The 20669-nt window shown below is 43.0% G+C and overlaps 1 protein-coding gene across 1 annotated transcript in view; it reads left to right on the plus strand.

Annotated features, from left to right (window-relative positions):
* Serpine2 (serpin family E member 2) overlaps nt 1–12048 on the plus strand; it is a 60290-nt gene extending 48242 nt beyond the window's left edge. Inside the window, exons 5-9 of the mRNA XM_040753233.1 lie at nt 2632–2830; nt 4086–4186; nt 6012–6098; nt 8135–8218; nt 11287–12048. Of these exons, the coding sequence (XP_040609167.1) occupies nt 2632–2830; nt 4086–4186; nt 6012–6098; nt 8135–8218; nt 11287–11324 (509 nt within the window). The 3' untranslated portion in view covers nt 11325–12048. The remainder of the gene's footprint in view (nt 1–2631; nt 2831–4085; nt 4187–6011; nt 6099–8134; nt 8219–11286) is intronic.
* The last annotated feature ends 8621 nt before the right edge of the window (nt 12049–20669 follow it).

Genomic DNA, 20669 nt, shown 5'->3' on the forward strand with positions numbered 1-20669 from the left:
CATTTCAATGAGTTGAGTTATGTCCTTCCTTGTAGGACTTAACATGGGAATCAGAATGCTATAAGAACCTTTCTAGAAGAAAAGGTCTCACTCCAAATGGATCTCCTAAGAAAAGTCTCCAATCTTAACACTTTTTAATCCTTGACTCTTAATTATGTCATTCATCTAAGAGAAAGGGCTTCTTTGTTTCTTTTTCGGAGTGAGGGAATTGCTTGTGTGTTATACACTATAGAAATTGTCCTCACAGAAGAGCACATGGTGTACTTGGAAGATACAGGGTTTTACACAGTTTAGAATATGACACTTTAAAGGGAAGACCTAGGACAGGCAGAGGCCTTGTGCCCTGACCCCAGCTCCCAAATAGCCTTTCCTGTATGGTTTGCCCTAATGGGGAAATGCACACCCATTGCCAATGTGTGGTTCCCCATGGTAGGTCAGCTCTATGTCTAAATTGAGAAGTAGCCAATCATTCCAGAAGTAAGGTAGCCAGGCATCATCCTGGCTGCACTCTATAGTCCCTGCGTCTGGCTGAGAGAGATCTTGTGCTTGAGGTTGGCCTGGAATCTATGGCAAGATCTTGTTTCAAAAACTGGTCGGGCACCATTTCCATCAGTATGAATGTTTGTGCTATGTGCCAAATTGTGCTGTGTGTTGCATGTGTACATTGTTTTGATGAATTTTACTGGAGTCATTGACTGAGTGAGCTGTTCAGATTGACTTTGAGTCCGGTTGGTTCTCTGTCTCTAGCCTGTGTTCTCAGTCTCACATTTGTCCTCTGTATGATGGGTTGGTATGGTAGTGCCTGGGGTGGGTGAGAGAACAGAGGTGGCCATCCATCTGCCCACTTCTCAAGCTGACGAGTACAGCATGGGTATGGGTAGATGCAGCCTGCTTGCCGGCACTGGTCACCCAATCTTGGGGTCAGACGCAGAGATAGAAAAGGTCAAACAGATGTGTGGCAGCATAGAATGGTAGCTTCAATCCTCTTTAGCTGAATTATACATACTTCTGTAGCAGCTAATCTCCCCAGGTCTTTGTTTTCTGCCCCAGAGCAATAATTTGGTAACTACTTCCCACATTACAGAGTTTCTAAGAATTAGCTCCACTAGAACTTGATGTTTTCCTCAAGGATTAAAGGGCTCATTAGGAGGTGATTTTTTTCTTCTCACTTTCTCATTGATTTTTCAGTTTCTACTGAGACCGTTTTATCAATCAGGCTAAATGTAAAGATGAAGAATACTAACTTTGATTCTTGGATCATCCCAACCCAGAATCCAGGCTGGTTTGAGCTTACAGCAATTCCAGGCTTAGTCAGGCCACACTGGATTCCTATGCTGTTTTACAGCCTAGTGCAGCCTATGGTTGGGGAGAACAAGAGATGCCACAAATCCCTGGAAAATTCTACGATCCTATGGTGGCTGTTCTAAGAGTACTTGTCACAGAACAAAGCTTGCTCTCAGTCTCTTGGCTGTCTTCTCTCTTTCTTTGACCTTCTGTCCTCTTACTCTGAAGGTGTGGCCTGTCTAAAATTCCTCACCTCAAAAGCTATGATTGGCCAAGGGCTTCCACCAAGAAAGGTCCAGTGAAAATGACAGGAGCTCACTTTTACTTTTCTCTTTCTTGTGTGGTACTTCATATAGAGGAGGTAGAGGAGGGTCTCATGGGCACCCTGCTTACTACTACATACATGTTTTCTCATGTTGTCATCCCAGCAACCTTACAAGGTCCATACTTTAATATCCCCACACTTCCGTCTGTGTAGAGGGATGGCACAGGGAGGCCATGTCACCTCACCAGGCTCACAGAGTTTATCTTTAAAGGTTCAATGTTTAATAAAGATTTTAGAAATCCCCCATCAATCTAGAAGTGCCAGCAGGGACCTTTTGACTGCCCAATTGTACTGTACAGTTCCTGCCATAGTCTGTTGTCGGTTGCTGTATTAGTTACTTTGCTTGTTGCTGTGAGGTAATACCTGACCAAAGCAGTCAAAGGAAGGTAGGGTTTATATTGGGTGGCATTTTGAAGGTGTAGTGCATCTTGGTGGGAAGTTAATGGAGGCAGGTGGTCATCCTGCATCTGCATTTGGGAAACAGAGATGAAACCTGGTACTCAGCTAACTTGTTCCTTTTTACTTTAAAACAGGTAACTATGAAAAGTGATGGGGCTGCTAATTGACTTCACTATAGAAATGCTTTTGCGGTGTCTTGCCTATGCCATCATATTGTACACCTTAAATACAATTCAGGGTGTTTTCTAAAACAAAGTAAAATGTAAAAGAAAATCTCAGAAGTTGCTTTAATTTATTCTTTTACCCATGTAAAGGTCAACCTCTTACAAAGCTCTGTGTGGTGAGTACCTAATGATCTACTTACATTCTATTCAGCAGAATTAAAGTGAGTTTAGCAATGCCCAGAGGCATTCTGTCTAGACTGAAGACAGAGAATTCTCCAACAGGGAAGAAAGAAGTCATTGTCCTTATCTTTGTCCTTCTGAGGGAGCTATTTGTAGCAAAGGGAGCTTTGTGGACTGGATTGCTGTCTTCTCCCTACAGCTTCCCTGGTGACCGCCAGCAACTTGTGCCCTGTCTAGAAGTCATCAGGCATACACTAAATGTGCCTCTGATTTCTCTAGGATCTACCAGCACCCCAAATGGCTTATGGTACAACTTCATTGAGCTGCCCTACCATGGTGAAAGCATCAGCATGTTGATCGCCCTGCCAACTGAGAGCTCCACCCCACTCTCTGCCATCATCCCTCACATCAGTACCAAGACCATTGATAGCTGGATGAACACCATGGTACCCAAGAGGATGCAGCTGGTCCTGCCCAAGCAAGTATCCCTTCCCTTGAAAGAAAGGATGCACTTCTCAAGGGATAATTGTCATATTGCATAGTAGAACCAGGGAACTAAGAAGGTTTGTATGTAGAATGTGTGTTTTGGGGGGGGAGACCAGGCTGTCTTTTCTAAAAGCATTCTCTGAGACCCTGCAGTGCCTGTTTCTGGTGTAGTAACAATGATACTCAAGGAAAGCGGGAGGCCTTGGCCTTAGTACCTCCTCACGGGTGCAAATTCATGAACTGTAACAATTTCCATTCAGAGAATTGAAAAGCACACACATATCTTCATTTAGTATGGATGAGAACACAGCAGTCTAAGGAGCTTGGTAAGATAAGGAATGTCATTGATAAGTCAGATATCAGCTAGACACTACTAAAGGCCAAAGCCATGAGGCTGTGATCAGTTAAGTTCTTTGCATCCACATTTAAGGCAGCTTTTCTTTTATACCCCCAAAGTAAATTATAGGTAGAATTTCTGATGTTATAACTCGAGGCTAGGGCAAAAATAGCCCCAGTTCTTGGTGCATCCTAATTCCTAACAGTTCAAACCAGCTCCAGCGTGCGGAGGGAGTGATGGAGTTTGTCTCCTTTGTGAACTTTTCATCATTACCAGCTTTCTGACTCTCCAGAGTGTCTGGCCACACCTCAGTGGCAGTAGAGAATTCTAAGAGCTATTAATTCTCTAGCCTGAGTTAAGTAGTCAAGAGTAGTACATTTATAAGCATTAGAACTCTTCCTCCCGAGGTGGGCGGAGTGGTGGCTGTGCGGTTAAGGGTGCTTACTACTCTTGCAGGGGATTTGGTCTCCAACACCCACGTGGTAGCACGCAGCCATCTTATAACTCTAGTTCCAGGGGATCTGGTGCCCTCCTCTGACTGCTTTTTTACCGTGTATACATGTGGATCACATAAAAACATGTAGACAAAATATTTACACATTTAAAAGATAAAGATGAATGCATCTTAAATGTTAACTGCATCCTAACCACTCTTATAGAAAGCCACTGAATAATGTTTAACCAAATATCTGATACGGAGTGCCATGTCCCATTGTCACGCTCACTGCGAGTGAGGGTATGTTGTCTACCTACCTGGCATTGGAATATCAGGGTTAGAAGTCAGACTACAGTTCAGAGTGGTGACAAAGGTCTCCCTTACAGCGTCTGCTTGTAAATAATGCACCGATTTTGTCATGTTCGAATCACTTACAGCATTTTGATCCTCACCATACTCTCTGTTCTCATGTAGATTTACAGCTGTGGCACAGACAGATCTGAAGGAACCACTGAAAGCCCTTGGCATTACTGAGATGTTTGAGCCATCAAAGGCAAATTTTGCAAAAATAACAAGTATGTCAAGTTGAAAACTTAAACTTCAAGAAAATGTTACGGGTCCTTATGTGCTCAAAAAGAAAAGTAAAAATTAGGAGTGTGTTGCCCCAACTCTGTGCAAGTTTTGATGTATTGTCAAAGGATGCTGTTGACTGTAAACCTGTCAACCACCTTTCATCATTTACTCCTTCATTTCAAGTGAGGCCCAAGGGACCACAAGAATAAGGACTTCTACATGTATTGCCTGTTATCCAAAAACTTGGGTCTTTTTTTTTCTTCTCTGTGCTGGGACTTGAACCCAGGACTGTGTGCTTGCTAGACTTGTGCTGTACTGCTGAGCAATATTTGTAACTCCAGAGTTTGTCTCTCAATTAGGACCTAGTTGTTCTTTAATTTTGAATACAAACTTTTCCCTTGGGTTTAAAAAAAATCTGAAGACTTTTTTTAATTCTAAAATATTAGTTTATTTCCACAGAGCAAGTATAGGCTTGCCTGTATCCAGAAATGTATTTTGTCGTATCTGAAATAACTCAATCAGTATGCCTGATTAGGACTGTCCTTCACCCAAGCAGCTATTAATAAGGCATGCCTTGTATCATCTCCCTGTATTTGCCATCCTCTGCAACTCTTCTTGGAGTTGTTTGAATGGTTCAGGTCTTTTACTTCTACATTTCCAACACTTTCCAAAGAAAGCTACAGCTCTGATATGCAAAGTACTCCAGCGAGTATTTTATCCCTTGACTGGTAGAGAATTGGTTTTATTACCAATTCCAGTGATATGCTCAAGAATGTTTGAGTACACACACGTGCACACGCGCACGCACACACACACACACATACACACACGCACGCACACAACCTTCGCTGGAACTGCAGGTCCACTCATCCCCAGCCCAGAACATTAGCATCACTTGTGACTGTGTTAGAAATGCATATCTTGGGTCTGATCCAGACCTCCTGAGTCACAACCTTTATTTTAATGGAATCCCTTGACCTAATAATATTTGAGAAGCACTTCTTGTTCAGAATCACCTGTTAGAGTCTGAATGCTAAACAGGAGGACCAGGGCTCCTAAATCTCCTTATGCTGTTCTCGTTCACCTTGTAGGTGACCTGAGTCACATAACACACTCCTCGTCACAATTAGTCATATGATGTAAAACCAGGTGACCCAAAAGAAGCACTTTGCTCTCCTCATCCAGACCCACGTCCCGTCAGCTCATGCTGACTGGAGTTGGTGTCCTCCTGGACATTGCTACCCCCTGGGAATTACTTGTGGCTTGGGCTCTGGCGAAAAGGAAATGAGGGTCCACACTTGAGGGTCCCCAAGACACTGCTGCAGTTCTGTGCCTGCCCCTTTCCAGGTTCCCTTCTCATATGACTGTGCTGGTGGCTGGGGCTGGGAAAGCCAGCACTTCCCTATGCCTAACTAACCATGTGACTATGGAAAGATTTCCTAACCTATGAGCCTCAGTTTCTGGGATGAACAGTCTATAATTTGACAATGCCATTGTCTTTCTTCGTCTGGAAAAATGGTATCTTTACAAATATCTATTCTTTTCATTCTTAGTGATTAATAGTGATCTGAGTTGAAACGATTAGATGTGCTAAAACATTTGGGGCCTGGGGATCCCTCCCAGAAGTAACAATTACAAATCATTTAGCAGAAATTGAAATCCACTGCAAATGACAGCCACCTGATGCCCTCAATCTGTGTCATGGTCAGAAGTTGCTTTGGAGCCTTTTTTACAAAACTGGAAGTTGCCATGGTTTTGCGGTTACTCCTGACACTGGAGATGGCATGCTCATTGAACAAGTGCTGATTTTGTGTTTTCTGGGAACAGGGTCAGAAAGCCTTCATGTCTCTCATATCTTGCAAAAAGCAAAAATTGAAGTCAGTGAAGACGGAACCAAAGCTTCGGCAGCCACAAGTAAGTGCTGGGTCACGTGACAAGGCCACTTCCAGCAGGGAAGCAGACACACTCCAGTGGACCCATCAGCTTAGCAAACTTTTAGGGAGACTCGTTTCCAGCTGAGAACTGGGGAGGACTGAGCATTGGGGGACAGCAGTGAGTATGGGTAGATGAAGTATTTCATGGTGATGAGGAGGAGGAGGTAGGAAAGCCCCTCCCCCTTTAGATGGAAACATAATAGCAAGTATGAGAGCATAGCTCATCAGTCCCCCCAGGACGACATGAAAAATCAGTATCATTTATAGGACTGCACCAGGAATGCTGTGTGTATTTCCTTGATCATTAGAACATCGCCCATGGCCTCTTGGCAGCTTATGCACAAAGAAAACCTACGTTTGCCCCCTTCAGCACCATCACTGCCACCAGTCACCCAAATGTGATGGAGTGAGGAGATTGAGCTCTGATCTGTAAGCTCACAGAATAACTTCACTGCACATCCCGCTGGATGGTTGACTATTTCTAGTCATGAAACAAATTTATTCTACAGAATCAGCACCTTATCACCTCGCAAGCAAATGCTCAATTTTTTTTTCTGTCACTTTAAAATAGCACTTAACATAAAGACCTAGAGTACTAGATTTGGTATTTTTAAAATGCCCTTTGTCTTTTCTAGGTGATTGTTGCATCTTAAATTTGACCAAGTAATTAGTCAGGTTTGCTAACTAATATTCCAGTCAGGACCAACTGCATGATTTGTAGAGGAGCCGTATTTGAACAGGAAGGAATAAAAACTCATCGTTCTAAGTTTTCCTAGGAATTTCAAGACCACTACGGCCGAGTGTACGAAACCAAGTCCAAGGCTGCAGTCACCACCCTGTCACTGCTCAATTATCTCAGACTCCCATAACAATGCGAGAGACTGGAGAACTTAACAGATACTTATTTCCCGCCGTTCTTGAGGCCAGAAGTTGGGGGTCAGAGTGGCGTCAGGCTTGGCTTATCTCGAGGTCTTTTTCATTGGCTTGTGTGCTCATATGGTCTTGTCACATCCCTGTTGCCTCTCCCTATCTTAATAAGGACATCAGTCCTGCTTGGTCAGAGTTTCACCTCTAGGTCCTTCTGCATCCCTTGTAACCTCCGTGAAGGGCCTATCTCCAAGTTTAATCATATTAGGAGCTTAGTGCCCCAACACAGGAATTTTAGGGAGACACAATTGAGTCTGTACTGCCTACTGTTTATTTGTAATTCTGGGTGAAGCAATTTGCCCAGCCTAACTTTCGAGTATTTACTTTCTAAGAGCAAGCCCAAGTCATTCACGTCGTTCAGAAGTTTGAGGAAAGCACTGAGCCATTTTACCAGACACCGGTAGCTGTGCCAGCCTTCTCCCTTTTGCTAGCCTTCATGGTCTTGTTAAAGGGAACCAGCCATCTGTCAGCAGAGTAGACAGATCCGATATCTATGTGTCTGAAGAAGCTTTCTTTCAGGCTAGAGTGGTTCATTGGCAGATGACTTGCTCAACAGTCCCGCTGTCCTGGGTTTATCCCCAGAATGACAAGAATAATAAAACATGCTTCGTAAAGCAGGTGGCTGCTTTGCTATCACAAAGGGTACCAAAATGATATGCCAAAGGAGAAGGCACAGAACCAACAGCTGAGCATTCTGAGCTGGCTTTATGGGCAGAAAGTGTGTTAAAGAGGTCCAGAGGCTCCGTCAGCATGGCAGATGGGATGAATAAAAATAGCTTATAATAATCACAAATATACATTGGATGCCTATTTGGCGGTGGTCTCTGTCCTGAGAGCTATAATGTGTTTTATGTCCTTCAGTCCTCAGAAGTCTATGAGGACTAAGTACATCTCTTTTGGACATGGAGCCTTTACGGGATAAAGGAGACAGTGAAAAGCCCAGCCCAGTGTTCAGTAGATGGTGACCATTGAGACCATTATAGCATTGCCAACTTATAAGACAAAGCACATGTCTCCTCAGACACCAGCATCAGGGAGTGGGTTGCTGGCCCTCTGCTGACTGGCTAACACATCTTCTTCTTTCCATAGCTGCAATCCTAATTGCAAGGTCATCACCTCCCTGGTTTATAGTAGACAGGCCTTTCCTGTTTTTCATCCGACATAATCCCACAGGTGAGTGGTTCTTCTGTTTCATCCCTGGCTTTCCATCCTCAGACAGGTGCTTTCCAGCTACAGTTGCACCCATCAGTGTGGGCCCTAGTAGGTGACACTGCAGATACCATGACAACCTACTTTAAAGAGGAAGGAAAACCAAGTCTGTGTTACACAGTTTGATGGGACCTTTTAAATATTGCCCAGACTGTAGGTTTAGAAGAAGGTGGTAGGTTTTTTTTTGGGGGGGTGTCGTTTTGTTTTGTTTTTTGTTTGTTTGTTTGGTTGGTTGGTTTTTGGTTTTTTGAGACAGGGTTTCTCTGTAGCTTTGGAGGCTGTCCTGTAACTAGCTTTTGTAGACTAGGCTGGTCTCAAACTCACAGAGATCCACCTGCCTCTGCCTCCCAAGTGCTGGGATTAAAGGTATGCACCACCAACGCCTGGTGAAAGTGGTAGTTTTTAAGAAGGTTCAGCATACGCTTCATAGTTCCAAAAATACCTTAAATTTTTGCAATACACTCTGTATTCATGTTTTGTGAGGCCACTCAGATATAATGCCTTGGGAATTGTCCATGCAGTAGATCTTAGCACCACAGTTCATTCCTTAAACTGGGCTCTGATCTTTAGCTTCTGTGTGTGTGTGGCGGGGTGTGTGGGGTGGTGAGGTATTGATATATATATATATATATATATATATATATATATATATATATATTTATTTATTTGTGTGGAGGGGTATGTGATATGTGTGGTATGTGTACTTGTGTGTGTAGTGTGTGTGTATATTATGTGGTGTGTGTGTGTGTGTAGGGTATGGGGGTGGCTGTATGGATACATGTGCACATGTATGCATGTGTAAAAGCCAGAGGTCAAAGTTGGTTGCCATCTATCCTTGTTTGTTGTTTGTTTGTTTGTTTGAGATAAGGACCCGAGGCTTGAAGATTAGGCTAGGCTGGCTGACTGGCCAGCCCCAGGAACCCTCCTTGTCTCTGTGAGATATAAGCTATAAGTCTGTACCACCATATTTGGCTTTTTCTATGTGTGCTAGGGATTGAATTCACATCCTCATGTTTACATGGCAAACCCTTTACCTACTTAGCCATCCCACCAACCCACTAAGTTCAGGAAATTTTAAAAAGAACTGATCAAACTTTTTCATAATTAAAAAATAATGTTTTTAAAAAGTAACTAGGCAAAAAGTAGGGCTGGAGAGATGGTTCGGCAGTTAAGAGTACTTGCTGCTCTTGCAGAGAAGCGGGGTTCTGTACCCAACGCCCACATCAGGCAGTTTACAATGGTCTGTTGGAGACGGAGTTTCTCTTCTGCCAGGTCCCATGGCTGTTTAGCCCCAAGTATATTATTATATTAATTATGAACTGTTTGGGTGATGGCTCAGGCTTCTTATTGGCTTACTCTCTTAATTATTAACCCATTTTTATTAATCTAAGTATTTCCACATGGTCTTATCTTGCTCCAGCATGTTGCTCTTTCAGCAGCTACGTGACGCCTCTCTGGTGGTTCCTCTCTGCATCCTCCCCAGAATTCTCATCTCTTAGCCCCGCCTATACTTCCTGCCTGGATATTGGTCAATCAGTGTTTTGTTCACCAACCAATAAGAGAAACATATATACAGAAGGACATTACCCCATCATCTCCTCTTTTCTGTTTAAATAAAAAGGCGGGTTTTAGCTTTTTTTTTTTTTTTGATTGTTTTGGTTTTTCGAGACAGGGTTTCTCTGTATTGTTTTGGAGGCTGTCCTGGAACTCCCTCTGTAGACCAGGCTGGCCTCGAACTCACAGAAATCCGCCTGCCTCTGCCTCCCGGGTGCTGGGATTAAAGGTGTGCTCCACCAACATCGGATTTAGCTTTTAACTTTAACATAGTAAAATTATATATAACAAAACAGTTAAGAAAATAGCATTGGTGGTGCACGCCTTTAATCCCAGTACTCAGGAGGCAGAGGCAAGCGGATCTCTGTGAGTTCAAGGCCAGGCTGGACCGACAGCCTCCAAAACAGAGAAACCCTGTCTCGTAAAAAAAAAAAAAAAAAAAAAAAATATTCTATCATCTATCCTATCTTTAGGAATATAAAGTTTTATATGTAACTTATCTGTTTTTTTTGTTGTTGTTTTTTGAGACAGGATTTCTCTGTGTAGTCTTGGAGCCTATCCTGCCACTCGCTCTATAGACCAGTCTGGCCTCTAACTCACAGAGATCCACCTGCCTCTGCCTCCCGAGTACTAGGAGTAACTTATCTTTTATAGTAACTAAGGAAAACCATAACTGTCTTCAACTCCATCAAAGACCTCAGAAGGATAATATGTAAACTCTAGAATTGGCAGACACTTCAGGTCCAGGTGATCTGATGATGCCCTCTGACCTATGTAGGCACCTGTATACATTCAGTGCACATCATCTCAGTCAGGCACACACATACATATGGATGAAAGTAATATATCCCATAAAAACTAAGATAAGGATGTAACAGTCCCTCTCTTTTATTTATGAAGTATAAACATGCCTTTATTCAAAGGTTGGTTTTACATCATAAACTGTGGGTGCTAATAGGTTTTATCATTTGCTGCTATTTCAGTCAGAAGGGGTAGTTCCTTATTCTTTTTTTTTTTTTTTTTTTTTTTTTTGGTTTTTCGAGACAGGGTTTCTCTGTGGCTTTGGAGGCTGTCCTGGAACTCGCTGGGTAGACCAGGCTGGTCTCGAACTCACAGTGATCCGCCTGTCTCTGCCTCCCGAGTGCTGGGATTAAAGGCGTGCGCCACCAACGCCCGGCTCCTTATTCTTTTGTCTCTTTGTTTTGTATGTCCTCGTTTGTGTGTCAGAGCTAGTCAGTCCAACACTGGAGCGTCTCACCACTTGTGGCTTCTTAACCTAAACTTTCATTAAAAGGATAAAGTTTCCATTTCTTAGTCACACTATCCTCGGTGCAGCCACCACATCTGAGTAGTGGATTCCATCTCGCACAGTGAAGGTGGAGACTATGTTTGCCCTTGGAGAAAGTTCTAGAGAGGGCACAGATCAGCATGCAGCGCCTTCCATCTTGCTCCAACTGTGTCTCTCTTCCATCCTCTAGGTGCTATCTTGTTCCAGGGGCAGATCAATAAGCCCTGAGGAGTAGACAGAAGAAACCCATGCAAAGCCAAGACGACTTTGGTGTGAAGAACGACTCCCCTCCCCACGTCTTTCATAGTTCTGTTAAATATTTTTGTACACTGCTTTCCCTATCGAAACCGGTTCATAGCAGCAGTTTGGCGATGCAAGTGTTTCTGGTCAGGGCAGTGTCAGAAGAAAGTGGGGGATGGCCAGGATGCTGCGAGTGAAGAGTGAACAGGCGGGCTTCAGGATGTCTAAAAGATTCCTTCAACTGCTGACCAGTCACCTAGGCTAACACCCCCCTTGAGCATTTGCTGTCTATCCAGTTCAACATTTTTGTTTCGTTTTTTGTTTATATGTGTGACTTTCCAAGAGAAGTTTAATCAGTGTGACAGGAGGAAAAAAAAAGACATTTTATTGTTGATTTTATGGAAGAAATGTCATTTGCCTTTTTAATTCTTTTTCCCTCACTTCTACCAAAAGGCTTGAAGGTAGCAAGGGGTGGAGCTAGCGAAAGCTGTAGCCGATTCGTGTGTTGTTTTTGTTGTTGTTGCTACTGTTGTTTTATATAGTGCATGTACTCACTAAAATAAAGTTTGAAAACTAACGTCTTGCTAGACACAATTTGCTGTCAAGCCTCGTGCCTGTCACTACTGGTCTGTACTCTTTGGATTGGCATTTTTGTATTTTGTACAAAGTAAAAATAAATAAATAAAGTGTTAAGAGTAGTAAAAATGTAAAAGAAGCCATTTCTCTGTTTGAAAAATAACATCAAGAGAAACAGCCTTTTCGGGAACCATGCCTCGACCTCTCATGGTAAGCCTTTGTACTTAGGCAGCTGGCAGGTGCTTCAAAGCCCCTGGGTTTTTTTCTTTATTTTCTTGCAACCTGACAAGCAACTGCTGTTCCTTGCTCCAGTGCTTCTCAGTTTATAGAGCTCTTCCAGAAGTGACTGTTGCGGTAATCCCAGTTCGAGTCCCAGCTGCAGTTCCCTTGAGCAGTGGCTAAGGATTCCCCACAGATAAGTACTCCATAAAGTACAGAAAGAAACTTCTGGAGACATCTGTATTTTAGAAATCCAAGCAACAGTGATTGTTTTGGTTCAGATGACTGTCTCGAAGGGTCACTGTTTGAATTGACTTTTTTTTTTTTTTTTTTTTGGTTTTTCAAGACAGGGTTTCTCTGTGGCTTTGGAGGCTGTCCTGGAACTCGCTCGGTAGACCAGGCTGGTCTCGAACTCACAGTGATCCGCCTGTCTCTGCCTCCCGAGTGCTGGGATTAAAGGCGTGCGCCACCAACGCCCGGCTTGAATTGACATTTTTTGTTTTCATTTAGGGAGATAATTTTTCATGTTGAATTTAAGCATCACAATTATGATACCATTTACTGGGCATTTTAAAAAGGAGTTTCTAGAAGGATTGTATGGCCTGTCATCAGAATAATTGAAAACACTGAAAGATCGAGATGGCTCAGCAGGTAAAGGAACTTGCTGCCAAGCCCGATGGACCTGAGTTCCATCCACAGGACCCACATGGTGGAAGAAGGGACTCCCAGAGGTTGTTGTGACCTCCATGTGCACACTGTGGCTTGTGCACACACCCAAATAGCAAGAGTAATCTAAGATTTTAAGACCATTTAAGACACTTCTCATCAAAACTTAAGAATTATTTTTTAAGCCCAGAAGGTCTACAATTTATGCTACATCAAAATGACAGTCATATTCAGCACTATTTGGCCTTCTTGTTAGATACACTCTTTGTTACTTGTAAAGTGCTTAATCGTGTGTATTTGAAACCACAGAAGAATTGGAAGTAAATACCAAAAACCTATTTTGAACAGTTTCCTCCAGCCACATACATTCTAGCAAACATGCCCCCTGTTATTAATGCCTATTAATGGGTTTTATTCTGCCCTAAGTCAGTAATATTACTTAAAACAATAGTGCCAGTGGCAATGAAATGAAAATTATGTACTGCCTTCATCTACTTGTTATTTACTCAAGTCCTGCATTGTTCGGCGTTTTCTGGGGAAGGAACTAGTATGATACAGGAGGAGAGACATGAGAGGGAGTTTGTTACACAGTTTATTGTCTCCTGTGATTATGGAGACCAAGACTCTTGCAGTACACTATCTATAAACTGAAGAACCAAAAAAGATGGCAACACAGCTTAGTCTGAGGCCTGAGTAGTGGAGGAACCATGATATAAGAGCCCGGTGTTAGAATGTACAGTCAGGAGATGGGTTCCTACTTCCAGAAGAGAGGAAATGTTGCCTTTCCATGGATGGGACAATGCCCTCCCACCCTAAGTGATGGTGGGTCTTCCTTTGTCCTCTGATCCAAGTGCCCGTCCTCTGGAAGCACCCTCAGGGACAAACCCGGAAGTAGAGCTTTACCGCCTACATGAGCATCCATCTTTTTTTTTTTTTTTTTTTTTTTTTTTTTTGGTTTTTCGAGACAGGGTTTCTCTGTGGCTTTGGAGGCTGTCCTGGAACTCGCTCGGTAGACCAGGCTGGTCTCGAACTCACAGAGATCCACCTGCCTCTGCCTCCCGAGTGCTGGGAATAAAGGCGTGCGCCACCAACGCCCAGCTTCATCCATCTTTTCTTCCAGACAGGTTGACATTTAAACCTCACAAGTGTCTATGCTGGGAAGTCCTTTTCCCAAATCATGGGGTAGACAGACACAGCATTGGCTCAGCAAAATACTTGCCTGTTTCAAGAGCATGAGACACAGAAGCAGGACAAACTGGAGATGAGCCCAAGAGAGAAGATGTCCAAATGTCCACAGAGCCAGCTCTCCCTAGCAGTGCCCCTTCCTAAAAGGACCAGAAAGTTTGCTGTATGCTGAAATGGACCTTGTGTATAGTGTAGAGATGGACCGTTCTCCAAGAATATGTTGCTCATACTTCGCTGGTTATGTTAAATTTCTGAGTGTCTGGTAAAGTTTCAAAGTTTCAGTAATGCACTGAACTTGGAAAGTCATGGCATCAAGGTGCTAGGCTATACTCTGCTCCCTTAGTTCTCTCGACTCTGCCATCTCTACTGTTCCTCTGCTCAACACCCACACTCTGCTCCCAGCACATCTGTTTGCAGTGCCCTGGATCAGAGGGGAAAAGTTCCTCTCATCTTTTTTAATGCATAACCTTTTACCTTGTGATATACTTAAGCCAATCAGTCTGCAGGCCTTGTCTTCAAATATACCAATTTTCTGAAAGCTCGTTTCCTGAAGGGAAACTGGGATAAACGTAAGATACGGAGACTTCTAGGAAAATTACAGGCCTGTGAGAGACTACTTTCACTCTATAGACGTGGTTGAGCGAATGATTTACCATAGATTAGATGCCACACTGAGTTTGAGCGAGCAGGAGGCAGGCTGCAATTTTCTTAAAGTAACAAAATGGTAGGCCTAGGGGAAAATGGAACCAACTACCAGTGAAATCACTCTTCTGTCACTTAATGAGATGGGTGCTTTCAGTTTTTCCTGGGATACTGGAAAATGAGCTCAGACACTGACCCAGATATGCTTGGTACTCTGATATCTTACTGGCCTACCAAGTGTTTGTCCCATAGAGGATATAATGGCAGGTGACCCAGAAAAACAACTCCAGCCACCCAGAACTTCACAAAAGGATTCAAGGGAGTGTCCTTTATGCCTATCACTTTGTTTTCCTGAAAATGAACTGGGGCTCTCCTGAGCTTCACATGAAGGGGTCTGAAGAACTAACATGGTTCACTCTGTCAACAGAGCACCCAGCACTCCCTTCAAGGACCCATCAGCAGTGACTTCTGGGAAATGAGATCTGGCTAAGCCGTGGGACATAGTTGTGTCCTCAGTTTCCTGCGACTGCTGAAATGTTGTGTCCTCTGCCTCCTGAGAATCGACTTGAAAACGCCACAGAGTGGTAGCCATTGCTGTTCCTTTTGAGACCAGATCTCAGGTAGCCTCAGACTTTATGTAGCTGAGGATAACTGATCTTCTGGCCCTATTGCCTCTTCCGCACAAGCGCTGGGATCACTGTGCTCAATTTATGTGGTACCGGGGCTTTGTGCACACTAGGCAGACGGATACTCTACAGACAGATGAATCTACAACCCACAAAGCATCTCTGGGAATTCCCAAACAACTGTACTTTTAAAAAAGTTTTAAATATTTTTGATGTTATAGTTACATCACTTCTTTCTTCCCTTTCCTCCCTTCAAGCCCTCCCATGTGCCACCCACTCTCCTTGCTCTCTTTCAGATTTATGGCCTCTTTTTCTTTAAGTGATGTTGTTGTTATGTGTGTATGCCTACATGTGTAATACAACCTGCTTGGTCTGCATGTTATTTGCATGTATGCTTCTGAACTGACTGTTTGGTATTGGGGAAGACTCTTCCTACTCCTGGTTTTCTTTAGTTGCCTGTGGTTCTTTGTCTGGAGTTGAGCTTCCCTCCTGTATTACCATGTCTGTTGCTGTCTTCCTTTCTTGTTCAAGTCATGTTTAGACAGCCAGTGTTTGAGTCTTCATGGCTACAGCTTCTCTGACATCCCTAGGAGAAACAATATCATAGCAAACTTCCTGTTTCTCTGACTTTTAACTACCTGCTCCATCTCCCACGGTGATCTTTGAGCCTTGGGTACAGGAGTTGTGTTGTAGATGTATCAGTTGTGACGGGGTTTCGTAGTTCTGCATTTTGTTTGGGTGTGGTTTTCTGTAATTGGCTCCTTCTGCTGCAAAAGAAGTTCCCTTGATAAGGGGCAAGGTCTACACTTCTCTGTGGGTATTAGGATAATATTTAGAATGTATTTAGGGATTATGATAGTTTAGTAAAGTCGTAGTTTTAGGTTCTCCAAGATCCACGAACTCACTAATTCTAGGCAGTTGGCTAGGTTTCCAGTGCCAGGCATAATTTGTGTCTTATTGAGTGGGTCTCAAGTCCAATTAGAGAGCTGCTGCCAAGGTGTGCCTAGATGGGAGCGTTTTATTTACACTGTATATGAGCTGGGCATGGCGGCATAGGCCTTTCATCCCAGAGCTTGGGGAGCAGATGCAGGTGCGTTTCTGAGTTTGAGGCCTACTTGGTCTATAGACAGAGTTCCAGAATAGTCAGAGCTACACACAGAAACCCTGTCTTAAAAATAAATGAATAAATAAATACGTATATGATATGTAGATTCACATGTATTATAGGTATTTTTAGGTAGACAAAAATATGATTCCTCAGCCAGGTGGTGGTGGCGCACGCCTTTAATCCCAGCAGTCGGGAGGCAGAGACAGATGGATCTCTGTGAGTTCGAGGCGGAGCTGGACCGACAGCCTCCAAAACAATACAGAGAAACTCTGTCTCGTAAAACCAATATAAATATATATATGTGTGTGTGTGTGTGTGTGTGTGTGTGTATGATTCCTCATAACTTTTTCAGACATCCTATTATTTTACCCCCTTCTGTATTCATCTCCATCCCATCCCCAATTACCCCCCCCCATTTTTCCCATTTTCCCTGTTAGATCACATATACTGCTATCCCCCACTCTATTGCTCAGCCCTGGTTTCTGCAGTTACCCAGGTGTTATATATTCACATCTCAGGTTTGTCTTCCTGAGTCTGGGTTTCCTCACTCAATGTGATTTTCTAATTCCATATGCTTACATACAGTTGCCTGTTCATGAGTTCCTTTCCTGTACAGCAGAATGGTATGCATAATATCCATAGTGTGTATATACATTTGTACTGTCCATCCATCAGGTGAAGGACATTGTCTTCATTTCTTAGCTATTGTGATGAACACAGTTGAGCAATTATCTGTGTAGCAAAATGTTGAGTCCTTTGGACATACGCTCAGAAATGGTATAGCTAGGTCGTATGGTAGATTAACTTTTTGAGAATTCTCCACACTGATTTCCATAGTGGCTGGACCAATTTGCAACCCCACCAACCCACACTCCCCCACACCCAGAATTTGTCAAACTCCTTTTGTCTTCTCCTGAATCTTGAGGGAAGATACATACGTGACTTAAATGAGAAGCATGCTGGACAGAAATCATTGTTTCTGTCATCCCGTGAGCACTGCTGACCAATGCTTGCAAATGTAATTGACTATCACTCAGCAAATAGAAGTGAACTTTCAAACTTAGCAGTCCAGCCTCCATCTGGGGTCAGAGAGCCCAGTGCTAACCTAAAAGGCGGGGCCGGCTTAGGAACAGCCCTTCCTGGATGTGACACCTGTCCTAGAGCCAAGAACTGAATCCTGGTGACCACCTGCCAGGCTACCCATGAACATCTCCGTCAAGTCGGTCAGCTGAGCGTTTTCCATCCCTTTGTCTCATTCGCTGTCAGTCTATGGTAAATGTCTCCAGGCCTTCGGTAACCGGCTGCCTTGATGTGAAGGTGCTCGTGTACGGGGAAGCATCTTCAGCAAGCTGTTCTCAGGCTTAGAGATAACCTTTCTCCATCGTAAATGACCTCGTGACTCATCTCTTCTGCACAGAAAGGACCAGATAGATTAAACTCATTAGACCACTTTGCAATTTTAATGTAGCACAAACCTGACTGAAAGGTCCTCTGAATAATTAAGGCATCCAACTCTTTCCTCAATGGCAGGTTTATGGTTTTTAGTTTTCTCATTACTTTTCCTCCAAGAACATTTTTCTGAAATCAGTACTTTTTTATTGTTAGTGAATGACAGGCAGCTGAATACACAGGTATCAGTGAGAATGCAAACACCAGTTGAGCATTTCTTTTTCAAGAGTATGTGCCTGTGTCTGTGAGTTAACTTCTTTGTTTTGTTGTTGTTTTGAAATAGGGTCTCATGATGTAGCACAGCCTGGACTTGAACTTGTGATCTTCTAACCTCAGCCTTTCTCATTCTGAGTGCTCTGATTCCATTCACCACACGAAGTTTGTGCTTTGTGATTAAGATGGGGGGGGGCACAAAATGGGGAGGAAGTTGGAGTCTTCCAGAGTTGACTGCTGGTTGGCCTCCAACTTGTATTGCCAAACCTGACCTTGAACTCCAATCCTCCTGTGTCTACCTTCTAGGTGCTGTGATGACAACCATATATTACCATGTCTGGCCTGAAGATTTTGAGTGTGTGAATTTTCTTCTGGTGGAAGGGCCAGGGTAGCCTTAGTTTGCAAGATGAGAATAAATAAAGTCATCCTCAGTATTCTGCTGAGAGTCACAGACTTCAGGTGTTCTCATACACAAAGTCAAAAGCCACAGATCTTAGGCCTTCAACTACAAGGGCCTTAGGTCTTTACAAGCTGAGGACTAGAACAACAGTACATGGTATCTGTGGAAGGAACTGGAAGCAGTAGGCATGAGAATGCAGGTCTGGGTGGTACACTGCTAGCTGCAGGGTGTTTGCATGGGTGTTCAAATAGTAATAAAGGGTTAAAAAATCTTTAAAATTGTTTATTTTCAGCATCCATACTGTTTTCCCTTTCCCCAGTGAAAATGGAAATGAAAAACCAAACACTCATATATTAGCATCAGAGGGAAGTATTCATGTATCAGATTCCTAACTACAGAATCCCAGAGTGAAACAGGAAGTGGGCTAAGGCAGGTGGACATTTTCATAAAGCTGTAAAGCTGTGTGTGGCCTGGAAAAGTCACGTTACATAATCATGTGCCATACACACATACATCCTTTCTTTCCTAAGAGGAAGACAGCAGTCCCCACTAGGTTCATGACATCCTAAGTTGTGCTAAAGGGCTGGAGCGCCATCTTGTGGCCAGGATCAGCCCAGGACTTCGAAAATCTCTCTTGATTTGTTCTGTTCTTAACCAGAACTGTAATCCCTAGAACATTCTCTTGTAAGACTTTGAGAATAATTTTCTACATTTTATATGTGCATATAGTAAAAATACAGTTTGAGTTTAAAATTACATGACTTATGTTATCCTAGCTGTTCCATCTTCTATCTTTGGCTTAGGACCTTGTGGGCTAAAAGTATAGTAAAAAAAGACAGGAGAGGTAAAGTATAATAGATTACCATCTTTTCAGTGCCAAACTAACAATGTCTTTATAGCTCAATAATTCCCTCGTGTTCTTATGATTGCCTTTACAATGCGGATAAGGCATTGAGTCACAAAGGTAGCGCTTCAGACAATCCTTGGATGAGTTTAGTCACATAACCCTTATAACCCACATGCTCCTCTAGAGCATGTATGAAGTTTACTCTTAACAGGGTAAAACTTGTACAGAGATTGATTCCAAGTCTGCAGCTATTTCCAATGGAATCATCACTTTTCAGTGGTTTTAAAAAGATTTAAAATGCAGATAGCCTAACAATTTGAGTTCAAAGACTTCACTTAGAAATGTGCTGAGAGTATATTCCTTATGAAAAATGTGGGTCTTTTTCATTGCAGACTATTTTATGTACTGAAGCTACAATTGTTACTTATGTAAACCTCTATGTATAGAGAGTTTTGAAGCTTGAGAGATGAAGGGAAGTGTCATAAGCCAGGTTTTGTCCCCAAACTGGTTCTTTTCCTTTCTCTGAATTCAGTCAATAAGGAACAAATGGAAGTAAACTAGGAAACCAATCTTGCATCCTAGGGACTGAGAAGCTATAAAAAAAAAAAAAAACTGGGAGGGAAGGCTAAAATCACTGAGTGACACTGAGATGTCACTGGCAGGTGAGACTGCTGAGAGTGACCTTCCCCACTCAGTGTCAGAGGCAGAGGGCCTTCTTGCTCTACACAGACCAAAGCTTTACAAATGTATCGTCTCCCATCTCAGCAGTGTTTTTGTAGCTTCAGAGTGAATGCTGTGTAGACCAGTTTGTCACAGGCCTAGGGACGCTTGCTCTTGTTTTCCAGGGGCAGCCCTGTAGAGACCAGAAACAAACACACTCAAGGCTTTATGAATCAGGGTCAAAATAGTACTATGTTCCTGCTCTCACCTGTAGTCATCCCCGGTCCATGTGATCTGTCCAATGAATAGAAGCACAGGGCTTCTTGAAGTAGATAGACAGGGACTCTATTAAAGAATAACATGAAACACTGTCAAGGGTGAGAGTGTGCAATGACCAAAGGGACTACTTAGAGGAAAATACTCCCAGGTGATTGGATAACAGGACACTATGATGACCTACGTGCCTAAGTTGCCATATACTATATTTTCTAGTGTCTGGAATGGTTTTTCTGAAGTGTGTTTTCTGTTCACATGATCAATAGACCCTTTTGAATTAAGTCTTAAGGAGGAGACATGTGTCTTTGTCCTTTTGGAATTCCCTGCTAGATAGTACCCTTAGGCCATTTAGAGCTGTGCAGAGACAATGTCAGAGATATGTCTTAGATTCTATTTTTTAACCAAAACAAAAATCAACTGGTGAGGCAGATTAAAAAGAAAGACAAGCTGTTAAAGCCATTTGAAT

Source organism: Mesocricetus auratus, unplaced genomic scaffold, assembly GCF_017639785.1.
Source record: "Mesocricetus auratus isolate SY011 unplaced genomic scaffold, BCM_Maur_2.0 Super-Scaffold_100010, whole genome shotgun sequence".
NCBI classification, from domain to species: Eukaryota; Metazoa; Chordata; class Mammalia; order Rodentia; family Cricetidae; genus Mesocricetus; species Mesocricetus auratus.